Raw genomic sequence first — 24,255 nt, 5'->3', positions numbered from 1 at the left:
TTAGATTTTGAAGCCCATTTTCAGCATCTTTGATCGAACACGAGAGGGCAGTACATTACAATAAGCAGTCAAGTGCGCTCAGTACCAAGATTCCTCTTTATCTTTCTTTATATGAACAATCACTCTACTACCTTATTAAAAATGTGACTTCATCCAAACTAAAAAAAAAGAACAGAATTTCTTCAAATATTGTCCCTCAAAAATGTAAAAACAAGTGGCGGTACTCATCATCCTTAGTCTGTTGACATTTTGTGTCCTTTCAAAGATTAAGACAGTAATTCCCATTCAAATCATAACAAAATATGAGGACCGTATGAATAATTTAGCCTTTAACTTTATATATGCACTCCAGGGAGATGAAGGGGCTTCACGAGCATCATCATCAAGCCCAGCTTTAATACCATTCATGCGATTAGTGTAATTACTTATTGTTCCCCCTCAGTTTGACCCGTCGAGCTCAAACCCCCAACACATACACACACACACACTGTCCCTCTGCTGCCAGCATCCCCCCCACAACCTTTGGTTCCTCGCCTGGGACGTGCTCTCGGAGCCATAAAGGTCAAAGGGTCAATGAAATGGTGGTCTCGGTTGGCTAGGCTGCCCTCTTTGGAATTTCCAGGCTGGAAGACGTCCGTTAATGTTTGTCAAAAAAATAGCTGTACAAAAACATTCATTGAGATCAAGTATAGTCCATTTCAGTGAAGTATTAAAAAACAAGTCATATATAAGTCGCAGGCGCAGCCAAACTACGAAAAATAGTATGGGAAATACCTTCTTAGCTTATAAATAATTCTGTAAACTTGAATAACTATAAAATGATCATGTGCACAATTGTAATATTATTAGATATGTTTAAGAGCTATATATGTAGAGTATACATCATAGAATTTTTATTGCATGCATGATTGTGTGTCCATTAGAATCGTTTTTTTAGTCGATTGGATGTCATTAAGTGGCGAATTGATTTGGTTTGAGCCATTTCTTTTGTCAAATACTGTCTTTAAAAAGACAAGTAACAGGTTAAAAGTTAAAGAGTAGAAGTGAAGCGGCGTTAAAGTCCCTTTAGGGTGAAATATGACACATTTTGGACAATTTGGTGCCAATAAATGTGTCATTCCCTTCCCCGTGGCTGTAATATTTTGGCGCCCGGGTCCAAACGTCGGTGGCCTTCTGTCTGTCTGGCAACGTGCCCGGAAACGGCGGGTGGAAAAGTTCCAAAAGGTACCGACCGACTCCTTGCCGGCGGGCCGCCAACTCGGGAGCTGATTTTTTTGTATTTTTTTTTTTGTCTTGGAGTAAATGTTGTGGCGTTCAGTGACAGCCACCTTGGCACTGCTTTTACTACTAAGCTGTTCCCTTCTGCCAGCTTGGAACTTGTGAATTGGACTTTTTTTTAATGATGCCTTTTGCATCTTTTTAAATATTATCATTCATCACATTTTGTAAGGCATTGCTTACAATCCTAATCTTTTTTTTCTCACCTCTCTCCTTATCCATCCATCCTGTCGTACCCGTAGCCCCATCATTGGTCCTCGCCTAGCAACGGCATGATCATTTGGCATAATGTGACACCCCCCCCCCGATGCACGAGGGGGGCTGTGAGTATGCATCCCCCTCCCCGACATTGCCGATTTCTATAGCTGCACGGCGTTTGAAAAGAAAGGAAAATAGAGAGGGGGTGATAGATTTGGAGTTTAGAAAGGGGAATTTCATGGGTGTCCACATAGGGGGTTCATCTTAGTCTGCCACCTTTTCCCTAATAATCCCACTACGCGCTAAAACCGCGTGCTGTGAGAATAACAGGCGCACGCTGGGGCAGCCTGACTGTAGCGTCAGGACCCGGTCAAGCTCCATGCGATGCCACGCGTGCAGACGTGGATGAAAAAAATGGCCGCCACGCGTGCCGCCAATCTGGTGTGTCTGTCGTAGTGACTGTCAAGGACATTTTAAATAGGCCACCTTTTAATTCTCTCATTTTTTATTTTTTATTCTTCGGTACACAGTCGAAAAAATTCTCAAAAATCCACTAATGTGAAGAAATTCAACATGAATATTCCGAACCACTTATCTTCACAAGGATCACGGGGGTGCTTCAGCATGTCCCAAACAACTATGGGCAGCAGGCGCGGGACACCCTGAATCGGTGTCTGGCCAATCCCAACCTTTCATACTCATATCATGTTTTTGGGATATAGTAAGAGAAGCAGATTACCCGAAGAAAATCCACATAAGCCCAGGGCAGAACATGCAAAAACCCACTCACCAGGCTCTATATATGTGTATTCTATATATTTAGAGGGCACTCTGTGTATTTGGATGACGCTCTTTGCGCCAGCTGCTGCTTTTCACCTTCCCCTGGAATTCATTCATCCTCACCCGCGCACCCGCGCAACGCACACACACACAGAGGCACGTGCGCAGAGTATCTAGGACCATTTGGGAGGCTGGAGCGAAACAGACGCTGGTTGCCGTGGTAACCACTCCCCTCACGCCCGCCCTCCATTCTCTGTCAAACTCTACCCCCTCACCGCCTCCCTCCTTCCATCCACCTCTGCGCCGGCGATGCTCACGCCGCCGCCGCCGTCGTTGCCGCCACCTCCGACGCCGCTCTTCCCTCCAACTGGGTTTTCGTCCTTACCCGGGAAGGAGGGAGGTGAAGAAGACTCGGCTGGGTCCGACACTTTGAAGTCCAGAAGATAGGGAGCGGACCTGGGCGGCGGGAAGGAAGGGCAAAGAGGATAACTGAGCCCAAAGCCCTAAAGAGAGAGAGAAAGCCTACGCTTCTCCGTTCTCCTTTTCAAAAAGGAGAGCATTTTTCTTCCCTTTCCCCCCCTTTCCTTTTCTACCCCCAAATTTTGCCCTGGGACCCCGGGTTCGACCGCCTCGGCCAACCGTCGTCCAACTTCTCCGGGGTCTCAGGTGAGGCGCGCCGTCGGCCGTCATGGCTCACGCGGCCTCCCAGCTGAAGAAGAATCGGGGGGAAGTGGATGTGAATGCGTTGGAGGATGAGAAGGAGAAGCGAAGGAAGAGCAGGAGAGCAACGTCCCGCGAGCAGAAGAGAAAGGTAAAGCGCCCGGCGTGGCTGGACCCCCGACCCTTGGTCGCTCTCCCACACTCTCGCCGTCCTGGTGGAAGGTGCGCTTGCTTGGAGGTCACCCCCATCTCTGCTAATCACTTAACACCGACCGAACCTCCTCTTTAATGCCACGCCGTCCATTTAAATGCGAGCCTTACGTCTTCTCCCTTCCCGAACGTGTCCTTCATACCTGCCATGGGTTTCCTTTGGGTTCCTGTGTTCATTTTTCAACGCTATAAAGTAGCATTTCTTTTCCCGACTCGTTGGGGTGACTGATAGTCAGGGGAAGCAGGTATTTTATGGTGTTCTTTGATGTGCAGGTTTGAGTGTAGTTTGGTGTTTTTGGTTGGTGGAATGTGGGAAGATGCAAAGTTGGGTTGGGGCCTGCTGTCGTGATTTTTGCTTTGCTTTTTGTTGCACTGATTTGCTATTTATGTGCTCAAATCAGAACCTCTTTCATGTAAAAATAGCTCTGACGCATCCTAGTTTGGTGCCAAGAAACTATGTTGAAGTGATTTTGTCAGTCATTCGTTTTTATCTTGACTATTATTGACCGGAGGGGTGTACAAACTTTTTTCTCTGAGGTCCGCTTTCAAAAGATGTGAGGGCCAACTTCAGATGTATTTGTGAAAAAGACACCTTTATTTGCTAAATAGATTATCAAAATCAAGTTTAAAAAATTTATTTTATGTATTAATTAATTGACTGTGATAGGCCAGTCCTTTGAGTTTATTGAAAATGAGTAAATCACCCAAAATATTCACTTTCCTTTCAAAAATTGTAAATACTTAACAAAAGTACAATAGTCAAATACATTACAAAAGTTTTGCAATACATATCCCCCAGCCCATTTTGCTGTCATCCCCCCAAATAAAAAGTAATAACTAATAAACAAAATCTTTCTCTTAAAATAATCTAAAATTCAAACCAATTTGGACACTTAACAACTTTCTTGCTAAAAATTTTCAAACCTCTGAACAAATATGCACATTTTTAAGACAAAACCTCAAATTTAATAGTTAAAAAAATATATGTCAGCACAGATATCGTTAAAAGTCACAACAACAACTGAAAAATCCTTTCCCACTGCACTTGATTTTGCTAAAAAGAGTGCACACACATATATGTGCGCACGGATAGCCATGCACGGACATCCATGTATAATACATCCACATCTGATTTATTGATGACCGCGCTTTTCATATGACGGCGAGGATGCACGTGGACTTCCCCGCTCATGCGTCCAATCACCCCCGCACGCTCTGCATTTATTTAGCATTTTGACGCTACGCACACTTTCTAAGTGATTGTTTGGTCGACACAGTTGTACCTACTACTGAGTCAAATTAAAGCAGCCGCCGCAGTCGGCGTGCTGACCGCCAGGGATCTTGTTCGCTAACAATGACATTTACTGTACTCTACTGTGCCCGGGGGGTGCCGGGGTTTTAAATTATGCTGCTGGCATTGTTATTTGACCTAAGCATAAACAACATCACAGTCATCAGGGCTCTAATCATTGCCGCTGGACAGAACATTAGGTACCCCAGCTTTGGAACATACCCTCAGGATAAAGTCACCTCAGAGGGTGCTTGACTTGAGTTTCTTGGGTTGGCGTTATACTGAGCCACAAAAGAGCCAAAGATCAATTTGATCACATTAGAAATTCTTTGTTTTAGTATTTTTTGGTGATATGTTATTAGTTATTTTAATCACTGGGCTTGCTTGTTGAATCGAGAGGTGTAAATGTAAATATTTATCATTCAGTTGGTGACTAAGATGCAAGACTAATCAAGTCCAAGTTGCTTTTGTGTGGGGTGAGAGCCCTTTTGTGCTGTGTTATAGTGATTCTGTCTCTGATTGGAATTTCTACGGTAAAATCTCCCCAAAACTCTTAATTTCATATTCCGACTCATCACACAATAATCCTGACAAGTCTCCACTACGCTTTTTCATGCAGGCATATTCCTTCTACCTAAGTCCTTATCTCCAACTATATCATTGCTTTCAACTATGCAGAGGCAAGCCAAAAAATATTTTTATATTTCAATAGTTTTGTATCTCCTTGAGTCTTGATAATTTATTTTTAAATACTCAATGGCAATATTCTATCATTGAATTAGTGTGTAAAAGCCTTTGATAGTGTTTACCCTTGCAAGTAGGCTAAACCCACAAAATGTACTCTGGTTGTTTAGTGTCCCATTTTTTATTTGTTGCATGTATATACTCACACTTAATTTGAATTTAACCGACAGGTACACATGTTTTTTTTTCCCTCTCTATCACTCCCCGTCCTTTAAACCACAGCAGCCATTATCTCTCCTTGACTCAGCTTATTATTAGCTCTGAATGTTCTCCAGCTGATGCCGCCAACCCGCTACGCCACAAAGTCATCAGTCACCCGTGTGAGTGCAGGAATTTGTCACTTGTTGTCTAAAGAATTTTTATTTTTTTCATGATTCCCTCCCGCTTGGTGGCCTTCCAACTCTTTCTCTGTCCTTAGCGAAGGACAACAAAGTCAGAGATACATGCACCATTAAAGAAATGAGTGATGTATTCACAATCAAGGCACTCTAAAGGAATAAAGTGCATCATAAAACATGAATTCATGTTTTCTGCACATAGTCATTAAATTTAAACCTCATTTCAGGTGCACATATTGCAGAAAGTAATAACCTTCTATCATACAGCAGCTGCTTTGGCTAATCTCTCTGCATTAAACTGCTATATGAGTTTTTCCTCCGCTCGCTTTATGCCAGGAAGAAGTTATAAAAGTTCCTACAATGGTTCCCAGGGTCCAAGGTTAATGTATGTTTGATTAAAACGTGTGCAGAGGTATTGATTCAGTCACGTTTAAGGCGTAGTAGCGCTGAATTTCATATTGAGCTGGAAGAAGTAAAAAATGCATTTATTGGATGTTGTTGAGATGCAGCTTGACATTTAGGGATAAATAAATATTCACATCCATAGAGTATTTAGGCTTCCTAATGCAGCCTGCAGCGAATTGAGAAATATTATTCAATAGGGCCCGCACAAGAAGCTTAAGTTCACCATTACATTCTGTGGCATTTTTTAGTTTTAACAGTAGATAGTGCTTGTAAATTTTAACATTTCCTCTCCATTAGCTAAGGTCCAAACCTGAAATCTGTTCAAATCTATGTATAAATGTGGTAAGAAAGTGTTCATAGAAGTGAAATGGAAAAGCCCTGTTCTACAAACCCCCCCTCCCTTTTTTTATGATGACATTTAGTAGAGCCGGGAGTCCCAGAGTAAGCCATCAGCAAAAAGGCTAAATGCTAAACTTACTTTTCCTTGCCATGTCCCACTTTTATACTCAGAAAAAAATCTGAACAAGTCATATCGCATTTTTGCCATAATTCCTTACAGCTGAATTCATTTTCCCTGATAATAAATTCATGATTTCGTTCATCCTTTCAGATTCCATCTTCATCAAAAGTCTTCAAAAAAATGTGCACTATACGACCTCATAGATACAAAAACACCCAAAAAATCCCATAATTTTAACCATTGACTATTCTAACTATTGTTTTTTTTTTATCCCTTGTGAGATATTTGCCTTTTTGTGAGACCTTGGAACGACTCCTAGTGGGGGAATGGCAATGTTTAAATTGGCAACCACGGCAACAAGAAGGCTCTTCTTGGCCAGGGGAAGAAGGAGAAGGAGGGGAGGGGGAAAATAAACAGCCGGCGGACTTTAGACGAGGAAAAAAAAAAGCTCATTGAATACGTTTGTCTCCTTTTTTTGTTGTTTGTCGGGTTGTCAATGGTTGTCATCCACTTAGGAGCAGTGTGTCCCAAACAATGGCGGTCGGTGGGCATGTTGCCGCCCACTTCTCATCTTGAGTAGCTCATAAAAGAAAGAGGTTAATGAATTTGGTCCTCATGCGTGCCTAGGCTAATTGCATTGACTGTGGGAACTCCTCAGTGTCGCTCAATGTTTGCACCGGGCTAAATGAGATTTTACTTTTATTCGGTGGTTAAATTCTGGGTGTCGTGATGGGGTAAATGTATATGTTGCTTGTAGTCGTAAGTCGGGTTTTTAATCAATTTGTGCATTATTTTTGGGGGGAAATGTTGGGAAAAGTGTCAACAAGTCCTCAGTTTTTGCAATTCTCATTATTAATAGGCAATTCAAGCAAAATTGACTAAAATCATAACCTTGAGAATTTAAATAAAATAATTGCAATTGAAATTAGTCATAAAGAAGCTAATTATATCCCAGAATAATTTATTTTAACTCAATGAATAGAAGCCCACCTGTAGAAAACTATAATTTATTTAATAGTGTAAATATATACATTATTTGGGCCAAAATCATGATCCCTAAAAGGCGTATTTAGGAATAAATGCAATAGAATCATGGCCTACATAGTAACCGATTATCTCTTTCTATTGTTGCTATTTCTTCTTTTTTTTCAATGCGTACATATTTGTATTTATTTATTTGTTCTCCACTGCATGCCGCCATTGTTCTACATGTTCTCAGTGTGGCAAACCACAGCTTGTTGCAATTATTGATCCATGTCCTTTGGGGTCCCCAGGTGATGGTTTGTGAGTGTTTTTTTTAATTTGTTGGTAGGTCACGAGAAACTAGTGTTTGTAGGCATTTGCTGTTGTTCTGTCGTTGTGGTTGTGGTCAGCCGCATTTGACATTATCCAGCGATTTGCTGCACTGCTCCACATTAAATGTTGACATGCGTCTTCCAGTGGCGGAGAAAGGACTGCCAAAAGGAGGTCGATTGTGAGAGAAGAGTGTAGATAAGCAGAGAGAGAGAGTCAGGGAGCCGTTTGACGCTAAGCCTAAAGGTCATTTGAAGGTGAGATGCCTCTTTCTCGCCACTGCTACACGTGAGCGCTCATTTCTCGTCGTGCTCGCGGCGAATATGGGTTGCTTGGCTCTACAAATTACCCAATGGACGTTTATGCGATCATTGGATACTTTATAAGGGCTCCTCGGTTGACTTCCAATGCAAATTACCGTATTTTCATGACTATAAGGCGCACTTAAAAGTCTTAAATGTTCTCCAAAATAGACAGGGCGCCTTATAATCCAGTGTGCTTTATATATGGAGAAAAAAAATAAAATGTGTCATTCATTGACGGTGCGCCTTAGAATGCGGTGCGTCTTAAAGCTGTGAAAATATGGCACTCATGAAATTTGCTGTACATTTGCCAGTTTTGACTTGTATAATTTGCTTTTTTAAAATTTATTTGACTCTTAAGTGCTACATGGGTCAGGAAAATGAAAAAAAAATCATAGTCCAGTTCAGATTTTCTTGAGCTTCGCAGAGTTCACCTTGACATGTTGAACATATGCTAATGAGGACAGTTGTACTTTGTAATGATGTAATTGCGGTGACTGGAAGCAGTTGTAGGAGGGGTTAGAAATTGGAATCCTACTATTGAGTCTTATATTGATTTCTGTTAATGTATTTCAATATCAAAAAATCAAGGTAGTAAACTCACAAAAAATTAAATTTCTGAAGGCCAAAAGTCATCATTTTGAGTGCAATTGAACCTCTAAAACACTGCATATTTTTAACCATTTTTTTACTGACAAAGAGAACAAGAGGAAGGAATCTTGTCAAATTTAACTGACCATCCCATTGAAACATAAAATGATCATTTTCAGCGATTTCACTGTATGTCATGGTTATGTATTTATTTGTACATGAATAAATGCCAGGCGATACTCTGAGATAAAACAGCTCGCTCAATTGAAATGACACAAACATGCATGCGGGCACGCCGTCCATCCCCTGGGAATCGCTTCTGCACTGCTTGATAATTACTTTTTCTTTTTTTTTGTTCCCCTTCTGGGTCCCCCGCCACCATGAGGCCATCTCCCAGTTGGCCACTTAAACACCTGCCAGTCTGTTGTCACATGCATGGATGACTCCAATAATGTAAAACCCTTTTGAAAAATGAATCCAAGACTAGGCACCAAGTATTTTAGCATTTATTTTTTGTTGTGACTGCATGGGACTCAGCGCTTTATGTGGAACAATACATGAAATAATTGGATTTGTCATCTACTGGCAGTTACGTTATTATAGTGGTTTGTCGTATAAGTGGCCGACTCCTGTAGGAATTCAGCCTTTATGGCATCTAATGTGGAAAAGGTTGATTGTAGCTTTAAGGTGGAACTGCTATTCTTTATTTTGCATAAGATGTGTGATCACAAGAGATAAAAATAGGCTTCACTTAATATGGTTGCACTCAAATAGATACTATGCCTTCTTTTTAAAAAATGCTTATTCACAAACTGCTTTATTTTCAGTGAAAATAATGAAGTGATGCGGGAATATTTTAGTTTTTCCATCAAGACAATGAAAGCACATTATAAGCAAAAAACCCTTTTTCTATTTTGCTTTTTTCCCCCTAATCCCATTTTTTCACAATTTATTGCATTCCAAATACTACTAAAATGACAATTTCCCCCCCCAAACACATAGTTTGGAGCTCAGAGATAGAAAACAATGTTCCTGGCTCTCATTTTATAAAAATTGTTTATAAAAAGTGTTTTTTCTCCGTGAAAAGGGTGCAAGAGTGAACTTTTTTGCTTTTATTTAATGATGTAGTACATCCGCTATATGTTAAGGTAAACTATAACTGACCATCGAGTTGTGTTGAAGTTGTGCCTCGAGCTCAAGGTTTTCTGATTGGTCAGCACGTCGTTTGAATGTGATGCGACGAGACAAAACGATTGGTGTGTGTGTGGAGTCATTGGTTAGGTCGCCGCTGACAAGATTGCTGTCGCTGAGTGAGTGTTTGAGTAAGCACAGCAGTGTTCGCGTGCCACTGTCAGCTGCGTGTCAGCTGTCTTGACACCAGTAGCCACCTTTTAACTTTTGGCGGGACCTTGCCCCCAGGCAGGCACAAAATGGTGCGGTTACACGGCTATTAACTCCTTTGCCACCGTTGATGGGGATAGATGTCAATTTTGGTTGTGCCAAGCCACACCAGTTCAAATTGGGCGCTGTCCGTGGTGCTGAAACGTGATTATTCACTGGAATGTCATCACTTTTATAAAATTTTCTAAAAAATTCACTTTTTTCTTAACTTAAATCTATAATGCTTTGTTATTATGGATGCAGTCACATTGGTTCTTGGGTCTGGATTTTTTATATTTTTTATTGACCTTAATCTCCCTTGACCTTTATGATATTGCTCAATAATCCCTGGTAACTTTATGTAAACTGTAATAGAATACACCGAGTACAACAATATGGCCACTATCTCACTAATTATTTGTAGTATTCCAATTTTCTTATGTATCTTTAGACCTGATGAGTGTTCTGTTAAGCTACATTTGATGGATGAACACTTGGACATGTGGGGTCAAAGAGGGCCACCCTCATAGTTGGGCGGCACTCACAGTCATGTCACTCATAGATTTTAGTGTCACGTAGCAAATGCTCTTTAAAGTAAAAGTGCTTCCGCCCACAAATTAAATTGTCAGCCATGCAAGAGCGCAACTTCCACCTGCCACTTGATATTAACTTAACTTTTTAACTTCCATAAACATAAAAGATCATCACATTTACTTTGATGGACTGAACACAAAGTATGCAGAGTCACTGAATTGTACATTTTGTTATTTCTCTTCTCTTATGTATAGAGTTATGAGGGATATTAATATCATTTAACGTACAATTGTGCCCTCGAAAATTGCATTTTTCTTCAATGGCTTAATTTTGTCCTTGGCCTGGTGTCAGATGGGTGACAACATGTTCCCTTAAATTTAACATGTTTGCCAGCCACCCTTATGTTTACTCTTTACACTGGTGAATGTTTGTGTGTTTGTGTTTATGTATGATTGGAGGTCTGCAGGGGACAGATGGCTCCAGTTGAGTTCTGCGTACCTGCCAAAGGTCCATTGAAAGCCGTCACTTTGCTTCTCTCATTCTCAATCTGAAGCTATTTCGGTTTTTACATACAATACTTTCCCTGTGAGACACACAGCTATAAATACCGATGACATAGATCACATGCATCTACCCTTTAGTGTATTCATCAAACCTGATTACAATGCAAATGATAACATTAGATCATTAAGTGGTTTTATTTCCCCCTGTCTGAACACTAATGAAATTACAGGCAATGAGACGGGATTCCTTTTGAGGACGCTAGAATGGCATTCAGTGGGTCAATTTGCCACTGGTAAGTTCATTTATTTGTCTGTTGATGTCTTTTCTGGAGGCAGCTTGGCTCTTGGTAGATTGGTTGAATATTTGTTTGACTTTCTTTAATTTTTATCCCATTTCATTGTTTGACTAATCACTTTAAAGCAAAGTAGCAAATTGCACTCGTTCCGATAGATCAGGGGAGTCATAGAAGTAGTAGAATATTTACTGGCTTTTTATACACTGTGTTTATTCAGTGTACATTTCTTTGGCTCTCTGTTGAGTTCTCAACACACAATTGGTCACATTTGGATTTTATAACATCTGTCCCAAGTGCTAATGCTCTTTATCACTCAAACCCAAAAGGCTTGTGATGTCCCAAATGACCACCAGAGCCCAGTGTTTGACTACTGAATGAATTTAGAGGATGATTGACATTGTCAACCCCTGGATTGAAAAATACATCTAAATATCCAACTATAAATATAGTACATTACAATTTAAAGCAGTCTAACTCCCTCTTTTGCATGTCACCGGATTTGTTACTGTTGAAAATGAATTAATCTGCTCATTTGGTCATGTTTACTGTCGCTTTTAGTAAAAAGATATTCCAAATGCCTTCCTAGTTTAAGAACGTTTCAATATATGAAGTTGCTAACGTCTCATATTTAGTTTCTGACCCACTGAACATCCTAGAATGCGTCTCCTCTCATTCCATCCAGCATCTTCCTTCCTCACTTTCTCTCCTTGTCCTCTTTTTGTCCCTCCCAACGGTTTCAAGTCCCAGGTGGCAGCATGGAAAGCAATACCCTTGAGCGAGCACCATGCAGCAGTAGCAGTAAATCTTGTCCGTGGTCCCTATATTCAGAAAACCCGTATGCAAACCGCCCAAAACGAGATGCTTTACCGCTCCCCAGAGAGGGTCGAGCTTGTCTTTTGTACGAATAGAGCGAACGCAACACCACAATCCGACGGGGCCTTTGGATTTATAGGCAGGTTGTGACAAGCTCGGAAGAATCTTGCAGCAAAGTGCTAATTCCAAGAAATATTCCAGCAGTGGAATTTAACACATAGATTATACTGATCATATTTATTGACGTGTTTTATCACGTTGGGCAAGCGAGAAAAGTATTCATGAGGGTAAAAAATAAATAAATCTATTAGCCTTGTTGAAGTGATTTGATTTTAAGTATTTGCAGGGTCTCAAAATAAATAGAAATATTTGGACCACATGACCCCCAAAATGCATTACATTTTACAGACAACTATACTAAATCCTCATGTCTGCAGGCTCTCTGTGATCAAAACAGACCATTTTCCCATAAGTAGTCCTCTACTGCTGCTATTGCCATGGCAACGCTGCATTCTTCTTCTTCTCTCTCTCATTTATTTATTTATTTTTATTTAATACAAGTCCACTACCGTGAATGGGGGGTTGCCCGACTGCCTACATACAATTCACCAATGGTGTACTTGGAGTAGCCTATTTGTGAGTTTGGAAAATCTGTGGCACTCTCGGTCAGTCTGGCTCTGCTTCCAAATGTCACAGCATCGCGCTGACTAAGAGCGTTGAAATGTACCCGTGATGCAAGTGGCGCCGTTTTATCCGGCGTGCTCAATAGATATCATACTACAAGTAAAGAGGTGAACCTTCATGGACCATTTTGACCATTTTTTTTGCCTTTTCTAAACATTCCCACAAGTCAAATATACAATTTTTTGAGCAGGCATCAAAAAGTATACCTATATATAACTTGTGATGGTATTTTTTTCCACAAGTTTCCAGTTTTGTCATCTACTGCGGGTGGCCCACTGAGATAAAAAAAAAAACTACCACACACAGGTTTACTACCCCCCCCTTTTTGAAAATACATGTTAGTAACGGTGTTGATGTTCCGCTTGATGACGCCGCTGTTTTCCCTCGAAAGCAGATAGCGATCAGGTCCACCTTTTACAAACTTGTATTTTCCGTGAGTGTGTTATCTTTCTGTGTGGCGCGACGGTAATTACACTAGCGAGACGCAGTACTGGGAAGTTAAAGTACTTTGTGGCTATTTTTAAATGTTTTTGTCTTTGTTTTATGAGGATTTTAACATTTTGGATTAGAGATTATATTGGTTTGTGGCTATTTTTATGTTGATTTTTTTCAGTTTTATTGGGTAAAAAAAATAGGAATATTGATAATCACATGACAATTTCGGGAAATGAATATTTGACTCAGTTTTTACTTTGGGGTGTTGGAAGGGGGGCCGAAAGGGTTGTCCACCCATGGTGCAAAATTAGCTAGAACCGCCCCTGTATTTTGAGAGGTGGGAGGAATATGCGGGTGTCCCTAATACCAGAGAGAAAGTGTTCCTAATCCTCTGTTAAAGTGTCCTCATTGACTGTTTTTTTTCTGTTCAGTGGGGGAAGGGGAGGGTAGACACCCCGCACGATTTAGTCCGATGTTGTTTTTCTACTGCAGGATGACATTATGGAAAATACAAAAATCTGTTGGCGTCCAAGTAGAACTGAACGAATGGAAACGTGCTCGCACACACGACGCTCTTTGTTGAGGGGAAGAAAAAACGGCTGATAAGCGGGTTGACAAAGACTCGCTTGCAGGCTGAAGGGGAGGCAGGGAGAGTGGGAGGGAACCAGGGTCGCTCGCTGGGTTGGTGGGTAGGTGGGTGGGATAATAAAACCCAGGGTGGGTGGGGTGACACATCCCGCCGTAGTCATTTTGCTTTCAGGATTTGCACTAGCGTCTATTTCCAGTCCACTTTGCCTTTCTTTCCCCGAGCTGGCTTTTCCACGATCACAAAGAGCCATCTTCTTCCTCCTCTTCCTCCTCCTACTGCAGACTCAATGAAGGTGAGGAAGAAAGGAAAGGAGGCGGAAAAGGAGGGAGAATCCGTGGCTGTCATGGTAAGTCACTGAGGGGCTTCCCTCCATGCTTTTAAAGGTGCTTTCATCGCTAGGTTAAACCCATTGGGGAGGGGAAAAGGGGGGATTTATTGTTTTTTTTTTCTTCTCTCGGCATGGAGAATGCTTTAGTGCTTTGTTTGCTCATCGGCGAGAGCCTCTCATCAGCATCCTCCGCATCTTTGCCTCCTCCACTCTCCATCCTTGCGGTCTCACCGAGCCACGCTAACGTCGGCGTCTTTTTTTTTTAATATTGTTTATGGATTGGTCGCCACTGGTGGACGCTTGAGTGGGACGCATGGCCACGAGGTTGGGATGAGTGTCTGAATGGTGGCGGGCCGGTGGGCTAGCAGGTTCGCTTGAGGGGGAGGTGGGGGGGGGGGGCTTGTATTGGGAGAGAGGGTGATGGTATAAACAGTGAGAGAACATGGCTGGAGGGGAGGGGGATGACTTTGTGACACGTGTGTTTAAATGGCAGGCATGGTGGTTTTGAAAACTTGATGCGACCTTGAAAATGCAACAGACTGATTTTTTTTAAGCTGTTTTGGAGGATTTGATCATGTAAATCTGTGATTTAATGAGTCCACAATTGTACTGATTAAAGTACCATTTCTATCTATATGTATATACAATATTGGATACAGCTATAGCATTGGGTTGGAAATGTTGTTATGTTAAGCTACTGTCTTATTTGCATATGTCTTATTTGAATGTTTTGACCAAAGCAACAAAAGTAGGTATTCTAGCTAGATGAATCAATTCCATGAAGCCCTCAAATTATAAACTGCATTCCTAACCTTTCCATGTACAGAATATAAATCAAAACTTATGTATGTTACTTCTCAACTTGGTTCACCATTGCAAATTTGGCCTTAGATGAACACTCCACTGATAGATTATTAGAGGAAACACCTCAGTGATTGCAAAGGTGTTTGGCAGCGGTCACCGTGCGGGGCCTGCCGCTGGGTGCCCCGAGCTTTTTTTGGAGCTGTACTCTATGGTTTTTGTTTAGTCAGGACAGCGGCGGATCAAGTGAAACAATAGCAACACCGCGACCAGTTGTAAAATGCTCTCCGCTCAGCCAGAATGGTCAGCACATGACATCAGACCTCCATATCAGTATTGCTTCCAGACATTTTCACTCTTTTTTTATCATAAAGATAAGCGGAATCCAACAACTATTTATTATTGGGCTGAAAATTTAGTCATTATCACAACACTGAACATTTACAGAATCTTCAACTATGACCTGATTGACTTCCTTCAGTTCCTCCATTTTTTCCACTTTTTGTAAACAGATAAAATATTCATGTCCTTTTTTCTGAGTCTTTGTGCAGGAGAAAAAACAAACTAAGAAAGACCGCCATTTTTAAACCTGAGAAAGCCAAATTTGCATTTTTATTTTTATTTATTTACCAGGCTCCATTACAAATAATTCCACACCACGTGTTTTCCTAACGTCACCCCCTCCCCTGTCATTTTTATCCTAGGCTTAACCCAGAGTGGCCCACCCCGCCATTTTCTTTCAATATCCGGTAGTGCGCGAGGGCTTAGCGAAATTTCTCTCATAAATCTGCCGCCCCCGTTCTGTGACGCACCTTCATCTTGAATGGAGATATAACCGAAGGGAGGAGCATCCAACATGTTGGTCACCAAGCATTATGGGATAAAGAGAGCGCTATTGGCGACTTCAACTATTTAATCTGCCACTTAAGCTGTCACATAAAGACGAAAAGAATACAATGTCCCAGTGGAGGAGATCCACCACGTGACATTCTCCTCTTAGATAACTAGACGACGTGCAGGAATGTGGAATTCGACAAGTTTGACCTACATTGTCGTATTTGTTGGCATACATCACAATGCCATATTTTGAACCTGTGTGCTGATGATAGTAGTGTACTTCATGCTTTTAAGCATCAAGGACTTCTTATGTAAGAAAGAGGACAACTGTTTGGAATTAGACCAGCAGACACACACATAGACACACACACATGGTGCACAGATGTTATCCGGCCTGGGAAACTTTGGCTTTAATAACCAATGAATGAGGATGGGATAGTGTGAGGTCAATGGGGAGGCGCCATTGTTAGATCCAGAAGTATTTAACAATGTTATTTGGATTCTGCTTCAACTTGTTTGAAGCTTAAATAGTTTTTTGTATATTTCTGAGGTCTCTGAATTTGGAGATATTTGTGCCAAGCCATCTTTATGAGTTGTTTGTTTGTGAGGCTTTTAAATGTTGATATTTTGATTGAGTTTAATGTGATGAAAGATTTGCCTTTGGGGGACATTTATACTATATGGCAAGGGTGTCAGACTCGGGTTGGTTTGTGGGCCACTTTAACGTCAACTTGATTTCACGTAGGCCAGACCATTTTAGATATAATATTTAGATTTTTTTAATTTTTATAAATGGATTAAAAGAACTGGATTAAAAGCCCTGAATATTCAGTTTTTTTTATAAATCTAAAACAATGTTTATCTTAGCTTTTTTAATATCTTTTTAGATTTTTACAAAATGATTTCTTTAGCTAAAAACACAGAAAAAAATGGGTTAAATCTGACAATTATTTGATTTAAAAGGGAAAAAATCAGGAAATTGAATATACATCTATACTCTTCATTTGAATTTGATCCCAAAACAGAAAGTCGGCACTCATCTTCTCTTGCGGGGGTTATGAGAACGGCTATCATGAAAGGAATACAATGTTTCTACTCAAGAGCTGAGATATTAGCGTAAGTTTAAAGGTCCAGTAAACACAAACAACTTTGCCACGCATGTATAGCCATTGAAATTTTACGTAGCGTGACGCTTCGTCTGGTTTGTTTACTCATTTTCTTTCTGCATCATTTGCTGCCGAGCGGGTTCTTGTACTGAATAAAATTCTAGAATTAATCATTGTTTAGTCTGCGATCATCTATTCTCTCTCTCCTCTGCTATGTATAAAAAGCCATACTAGATAATGTCAACACGGTGGTAAAGTGGAGCTTTTACAGCTATTTTTTTCCTTCTCCCTCTTTCGCTTGCTCACATTTTCTTATGAGAGCCAAAATGCTTGCCTCATCTTAATTTTTTTTTGTATACAAAGCCCTCGTTTTAGAGGGCGGCCGAGCAAACTGGAAGAGACTGCAGCCGAGAACTCTCAGTGTCAGAATTGCCTATGGGAATCAAAACATGCTTTGGATATGAAGGAAGTCCGCCGTCCTTTGGGATGTGACGGATGACGTGCTTAGCTGGGAGGAAGCATAGTGGTGCAGGATCTCTGCTGGCTTCCATATGGCTTGTGTCCACATCATGGTTTGCTTTTTAAATCTTGATCTGGCCAAGACGAAATTGCAAAGTCCATGGAAGCTAGATTTAATGTTATTTTGACGTGGCGTTGGGTGAGGAATAATGAATGAGTTCTACCTGGTAAATGTACAGTATGTTATGTCATGTGGCTTATTTGTTTTTGTATTTGAAGTAGTAATTGTTGATTTCCTTCCTTTTTTTGTTTGCTTGTCTCTTTGCAGTCTGACAGTAATGCCAGTTACTTGAGAGCTGCCCGGGCTGGAAACCTTGAAAAGGTCCTTGACTACCTCAAGTCTGGGGTCGAGATTAACATTTGCAATCAGGTGAGTTACACCCACTCTCCATGGTCTAACATATCGTTTACTGACATTGTATGGAATGACTTTTTGTCACAGGCCATGCCGCAGTTACACTTTTATTTTATGCCAACTTAGGCTGCCTTAACTAGTAAATTGACTGCTTTTCTTATCATTTATAGACATTAAAATGTATCCTTTTTATAATATCCTCTGTGATTTTTTTCATTTTACTTTATTTTTCATCAAAAAAGTAGAACACCTTAAACATTTATTTTTATTTTTTATTTATCATTTTATTGATTAAATATTCTCATTATTCATTCACTTGGAAAAATAAAAGAGTTAATTATTTGTTTTTGTAATTCTGCAGATGGATAGAAAACAGTAATTGTGTTCTATACGTGCATAATATTGGTCTGAATTTTATTCGGAAACATATTCACATGTTCTTTAATTTTGCTTGCCACAATAGAATGAAGTGTGCCACTTTGACACCTGAACATGTCTCTAATTGTTATTTCCATTGTCTCAGAATGGCCTGAACGCTCTCCATTTAGCCTCCAAAGAAGGCCATGTGGAGGTTGTAGCCGAGTTGGTAAAACTCAGCGCCGCGGTGGATGCAGCTACCAAGGTAAGCTACCCACCATGCATTCACCTAATGCCACTCTAATGATTTAAAGAGCACCATTTGGCTCACATTCATTTGTGGATGAGCGGCAGGGATTAAACCCTGCAAGAGTGCTGCTTTAGCCCGCAATGCTTCCTAGGTGGGGATGAAGGGGAATTTATTCCAATTATTAGTGCTTGAACAGACCCACTAATGTGATTAATATGCTCTTATGCATTATTCGATAGGTCTGCTCTTTTGAAGACACAAAATCTGATGCTAAGAAAGACTTTTGGGAGGGGCCAAGGGGGGTATATTTTCCCTATTAATGTCTGGAAATGCTTTCTGTCGACCCGCCCCTCTGCCATGGGCGACAAACCCTCGGCTGGCAAACAGATAATGCGATAAAATATTCAAGAAGAATGAGAGCGTTTGCCCAATTAAAGGATCGCAATTGGGACCCCCGAGCAGTTGAGGGATTAGCGGAAGGTCTCAAGGATTTTTTGGGGATACGTTTCCAAGCCATTACGTATGCAGTTTTTTTTTTGCTTACAGCAATGAGGGGGGTTTGAAACCCTGGTTGTGCATTTGTTATGCTTATATGCTTCTTTGTTCCTGGGTTAGTTCAAGCATAGGGTTGCTGACACTTATAGTGGTAAATGCTTTTTAAAGGAGACAAACTGAGGCGTGGACATACTTGTCATGTATTTTTTCAACTGGAAAAAGTTCTTTACTGTCTTAATGACATGCCTTTGTGAAAATACCCCCAAGGATAAAGAAGTAGTGTAAAGTAAGTGAGGACTAACCCCATCCATGCCGTTGGGGTAAAAGCAAGAGCATGGTTTCTCTCATACTAGAAGCACTGTTGGAATTGGTAGTTGAAGAATATTAGCTGTTTTGCTATTTACATTTTTGCATTTTGAGATCAAGACAAAATCAAGAAAGGGGTGTAGAAGAATGTCAGTCTTGAAAATAGGAAAATGGCCATTGAATTGAGAGTCATAAGGCTAATAAAAACTGGGCTGCGGGCTGCAATTGGCCTACGGACCGCAGTTTGGAGACCCTTGACCCCTTATATATATTTTTAGATTTTACAAAATTATTTTTGAACTAAAAGCTCAAAAAAAATTGATTAAAAATGTTCAATTATTGATTTAAAAGTGGCAAAATCAGGACATCTAATATACAACTATACTCTTCATTTTAATTTGATCCTAAAACTTTGACACATGTGGTCTAGAATGAAGATTTACAAATGACATTGTCAAAATATATTGTTTTGTAGACATGTTTTCCTATTTTCCCTACTATACATAACATTCACAGAACAGTACAGTCCATCAGAGGCAAAACGCGGGGTCATTTTTGCCATCAAAAGGACAGCCCAGGTTCATAAGAGCCTTCCGCCAACATATTTACGATCAAAGCCCGTTGACGGCTCGTTTATGCGAAGGCTCGCGTGGCATCGGAAATGACACAATGTTGGCAGCCAGCGTTTGAATGCTTAGGAACTTAAGTGCGATTGGCATGAGGGGAATCACGGGGATACTGACATGGATATAAACAGAATTGGCCGCTCGCGCACACCCGGAGAACAGGTGCGCCAGAGCTTAACGGCATTCCTGTGGTTGTTCCTTGTAATCCAGAAAGGAAACACCGCCCTGCACATAGCTTCGTTGGCCGGCCAAACGGATGTGGTCAAAGAGCTGGTTACCAATGGAGCCAATGTCAACGCACAATCTCAGGTGAGTTGCAACTTTGTAAGCAAAAAAGCAGACACCAAAAAGACCCCCCGGCGTCTTCCCGTTGGCTTGACATTTTATACTGAAGTCCGGGGAATCACTCAGCTGATAACTCCTCGCGCAGTCTGGCTGAGCGCCCAGTAGGCTCCTTCTTTTCACGGCGCCGCCGCCGGCCTCACATTTTATTGCCTGCTCTGTCACGTCAAGGTTAAAGCAAGGTCTATTTATCCTTCTATTTTCTTCCCCCTTTTATTCCTGCACTCATAAGAGCAGTTCTAATGTTATGTACTGTACTCTATGTAATATACTACATGCATTTTGAATGGAATGCCTTTATTGTCATGATATTATAGTGAGTATAATGAGATTTATTCCCAAAACGAACATTTCAGTATGAGGGTACCTCATATAGATATATATATATATATATATAGATGGCAATGCTACTTCCATTAGGTAGCATATGTATATGTTTACATAGTATAATTTTCTTTTTCTATGTGCCCCAAAAGCTGCATTCTTTGAATGAATAGCATAATATAAAAACACTACAATGAGAGTACTCAAAACACCCACGGGGTACAAAAAAAAAACTATCAGCTTTGATTTCTAAGCAGCTGAGCAGGATAGGTTTAAAAAAAACTGTCTAAAATGAGTGTTTTTTTAATTTTCCGCTCAAACCAAAGCAGTTTTGAAGATAAATGATTGTTTTCCAAAATATTTCCTTCTCATATTGCAGAATGGATTCACTCCTCTATACATGGCATCTCAAGAGAATCACCTGGAGGTGGTGCGCTTCCTCCTGGAGCACAGCGCCAGCCAGAGTATGGCCACTGAGGTACTCAACTTCATCTTTTCACTTTACCAACGCCCAGACTTTTTTTATTACATAGAAAAATATGTTCAACATGATAAAACCAGTCCCCGTATAAATACACCGTAAATGGTTTGTATACTGTAATTATATTTGAAAAACGATCTTAGACAAATATCATTCTTAATGTCCCACAGCCCTAATCACACAAAGTTTCAAACTTAAATAAGCACATTAGGTTAATACGTTTTTTTTTCTCTTTATGAAAAAGAAACTTGAACATTGTGTTCACAAACTGCATCTTGAAACAGTATTATTTTAACTATGATGAACAACATATGGCCTACAGATTGCAATTTGAGCACCCTTTGTCAAAATCAAGACCTGGTGGCTAAATCTGCATCCTACTGCATCCACAAACTTTTAACACAATGTCTTCTCACTACCTGCAGGATGGCTTTACCCCCCTGGCAGTTGCCCTCCAGCAGGGCCACGACCAGGTAGTCTCCCTCCTTCTGGAAAACGACACCAAGGGCAAAGTACGTCTCCCCGCCTTGCACATCGCCGCCCGTAAAGACGACACCAAGGCGGCGGCGCTGCTCCTCCAGAACGACCACAACGCAGACGTGGAGTCCAAGGTTGGAACACTTGGTGTCTGCTAATATTTCTTGCAGTCCCCATTTTAATGTCCTAAGTTCTCACAATGGAGGCCCATTGTTTTCCTCACTAACGACACATTCTCTCCTCTCTTGGCTGACTTTGTAGATGATGAATAGAACAACAGAGGTACACCTCTACTATGTCCATTATTTAGTCTCTCCATCTCAGCTCATGAAAAAAAATGGGGGAAAAAGAACAAATGAACCCCCCCATAACAGTTCCCTAGACTTCCCAAAGTTTTCAAGACCCTTTGTTACCCACCCGACCGACCCTTTTGTTTCCTTCTCCTCCTCCATGGCTTCACTCACGTAACAGGAAAGAGAGCAAAGGGCTCTCCTTGATTTTAATGGTTTCATGGAAGCCTAAAATGTAAGCCTCGGCTGTTATTTTTGGCAAACAATTTGAGTCGCAAACTGGACTACAATTCTGTGATCCATGAAACTGATTAACTTGATAACCTGGATGTCGAGCATGTCGAGCGGTTATCAGCAGTGGCTTGCCTTTAACCCGCATGGAAATCTTTTCTCTGGGATGCAATAATAAGCCAGACCTGACGCTTTTGATTCCCCTTTTTTTGTTTGTGGCGTACATACTAAAAGAAGAGCATTTTCATCAATGCTATGCAGGGGCTGTCTTGGAATTTATGTGTTTATCATTATATTCCCATTCAGTATTTGGGGGGACTTCAGCATGGCTGAAATGTCACCAATATTTGCAAATATAGTTGTATGGTGTTAGAAATATGCCCACATTTTTTAAAGCAGCCTTTTTTAAACCCTTCCTTAGTGCTCGTCCTGTCACTTAAGATAAGTTTACGCTTTTTTATACTCAAACAAGAAGGCTTATCTGCATGAAATATGACAGTGCCTTTGACATTGGATACATTCTTATGCGTTTTGGGGATTTTTGACTTTGCTGATCCCCAACCTTTGCAATTTCCAAGGGAATTGCAGCTTCAAGTTGACTAAAGCTACAAAAAAACACCAAAAAGCAGGCCGTGCATGATAAAAATATTTTTTAATACTTTTTCTAACCAATTGGAGGAATTTGTTTATGTTTCCCATTGCTTTTATAGTACAGCAACTTGCTTTTATTGTAACATTAGATATCTGTCAGCAAACAGCAGGTCTCCCCTAGATTAACAGTCATTTAGAGTAAGTACGCACTTGAATGTGGAACCGTGTTGTCATTTTGACAGCTGTCGCTGAATAACATCTCCTATTCAGGATTGTGTGTTCATTATCTGGGTCATTCTTAACAAAACTTCTATAGGATCTGAGTGATGGCACGACTCTTAAGTGTTTTTTTGTTTGTTTGGCAGTGTTTGTAAAACGTTGTGTTTCTGCGTGTGTCCCCCCAATCAGAGCGGCTTCACCCCACTTCACATCGCAAGCCACTACGGCAACATTAATGTGGCCACGCTGCTTCTAAACCGAGGGGCCGCTGTGGACTTCATGGCCAGGGTGAGTTTAATGACACCGTTTTAAATAAATAGACATATTTTATTAATTTATTTGCATTAAAACTGGGTGAAATAATCTGATTTATACATATATTTTTAGATTTTTTAATGTTTTCTCGATTAAAAGCAAACTGAAAAAAACTGAACATATTAGAGATAATTTTTCATTAAAAATGTAATTTAAAAAATTGAAAAAAATTGTAAATATCTCAAAATTTCTAGTCCTCACCATGTAATTGACTCTCATGATTTAGTACTTTTGCGGACCACACAAAGGAACGCGATGGGCCGGATCTGGCCCTCACGCCGTCACTTTGACACCTACGCATTAGTGTTTGCTTCTGGCTTTGAAAGGCGTTTCCACATTTGACATGCAGAGTACCAACCCGAGTCAGCAAAAGTTCATAATTAAAATAGCTAATGTCTAGAGCACTGTTTGTTCTGCTTTCTGGCACTAATCACATGTTAGCTCCATAGAAGTAGGAGGCCTGACTACAGATACGAACATTGTAATTAACCGCCATTTAATGTTTGTGTTGGGTACAGACTAATGAACCATCGACAGCAAGTCATTTGCCATTGTTTCTTTCTGCCCTCTCGTTCAGAATGACATTACGCCTCTCCACGTGGCGTCCAAACGGGGCAACAGTAACATGGTCAAGCTGCTTCTGGATCGGGGATCCAAAATCGATGCCAAGACCAAGGTGATAACAGGATTCTTTCTAGAACATTTAATCAAGTCAACTTGACGGATTCTAACAGCCTGTACAATAACGTTACAGCAGACCTGGGGACACAATAATAGGATATTGGAATTAACTAATATGATTGCACTGAAATAGTAAATAGTTTAATTTTATCTTTTATTGACTTGAGTCATCTGTCCTATGAGTGTCTTAAGATGTGAGCCTGCTCATATTTACTTGGATCTTTGAGCAAATATTTTATGTGAAATGCCAAATTCAAGCTGAACTTTTCCATTAAAAAATAATCAAAAAATGGCATAATTAATGGAGGCCATTAAAACTCTTCTTTCTATCTATGTCAGCATAGATGTATCACTATATTGCCACCCAGTGGCCACGTCAACAACAGAAAGAGATTCAAAGAGCTCATTTTGGTGCTTAAACTGTATCTGTATTTATTACTGTATATTTCTCTCAAAAGATGTTTTTTTTTTCTTGGTAAAACACATCATTTTATCTGGAAAATTTGAAAGGATCAAAGGCATTTGCATTCATTTTCAATT

The 24,255-nt window shown here is 40.5% G+C and overlaps 1 protein-coding gene across 1 annotated transcript in view; it reads left to right on the top strand.

Moving 5' to 3' along the window:
- Positions 1–2,560: 2,560 nt before the first annotated feature.
- LOC144205416 (ankyrin-3-like) overlaps positions 2,561–24,255 on the top strand; it is a 54,201-nt gene continuing 32,506 nt past the window's right edge. Inside the window, exons 1-9 of the mRNA XM_077729782.1 lie at positions 2,561–3,067; positions 17,644–17,745; positions 18,254–18,352; positions 19,975–20,073; positions 20,810–20,908; positions 21,337–21,522; positions 21,650–21,670; positions 22,909–23,007; positions 23,612–23,710. Coding sequence (XP_077585908.1) covers positions 2,945–3,067; positions 17,644–17,745; positions 18,254–18,352; positions 19,975–20,073; positions 20,810–20,908; positions 21,337–21,522; positions 21,650–21,670; positions 22,909–23,007; positions 23,612–23,710 — 927 coding nt within the window. The 5' untranslated portion in view covers positions 2,561–2,944. The remainder of the gene's footprint in view (positions 3,068–17,643; positions 17,746–18,253; positions 18,353–19,974; positions 20,074–20,809; positions 20,909–21,336; positions 21,523–21,649; positions 21,671–22,908; positions 23,008–23,611; positions 23,711–24,255) is intronic.

This window comes from Stigmatopora nigra, chromosome 12 (assembly GCF_051989575.1).
Source record: "Stigmatopora nigra isolate UIUO_SnigA chromosome 12, RoL_Snig_1.1, whole genome shotgun sequence".
NCBI lineage: Eukaryota > Metazoa > Chordata > Actinopteri > Syngnathiformes > Syngnathidae > Stigmatopora > Stigmatopora nigra.
This window is presented reverse-complemented; position numbering and strand designations above follow the sequence as displayed.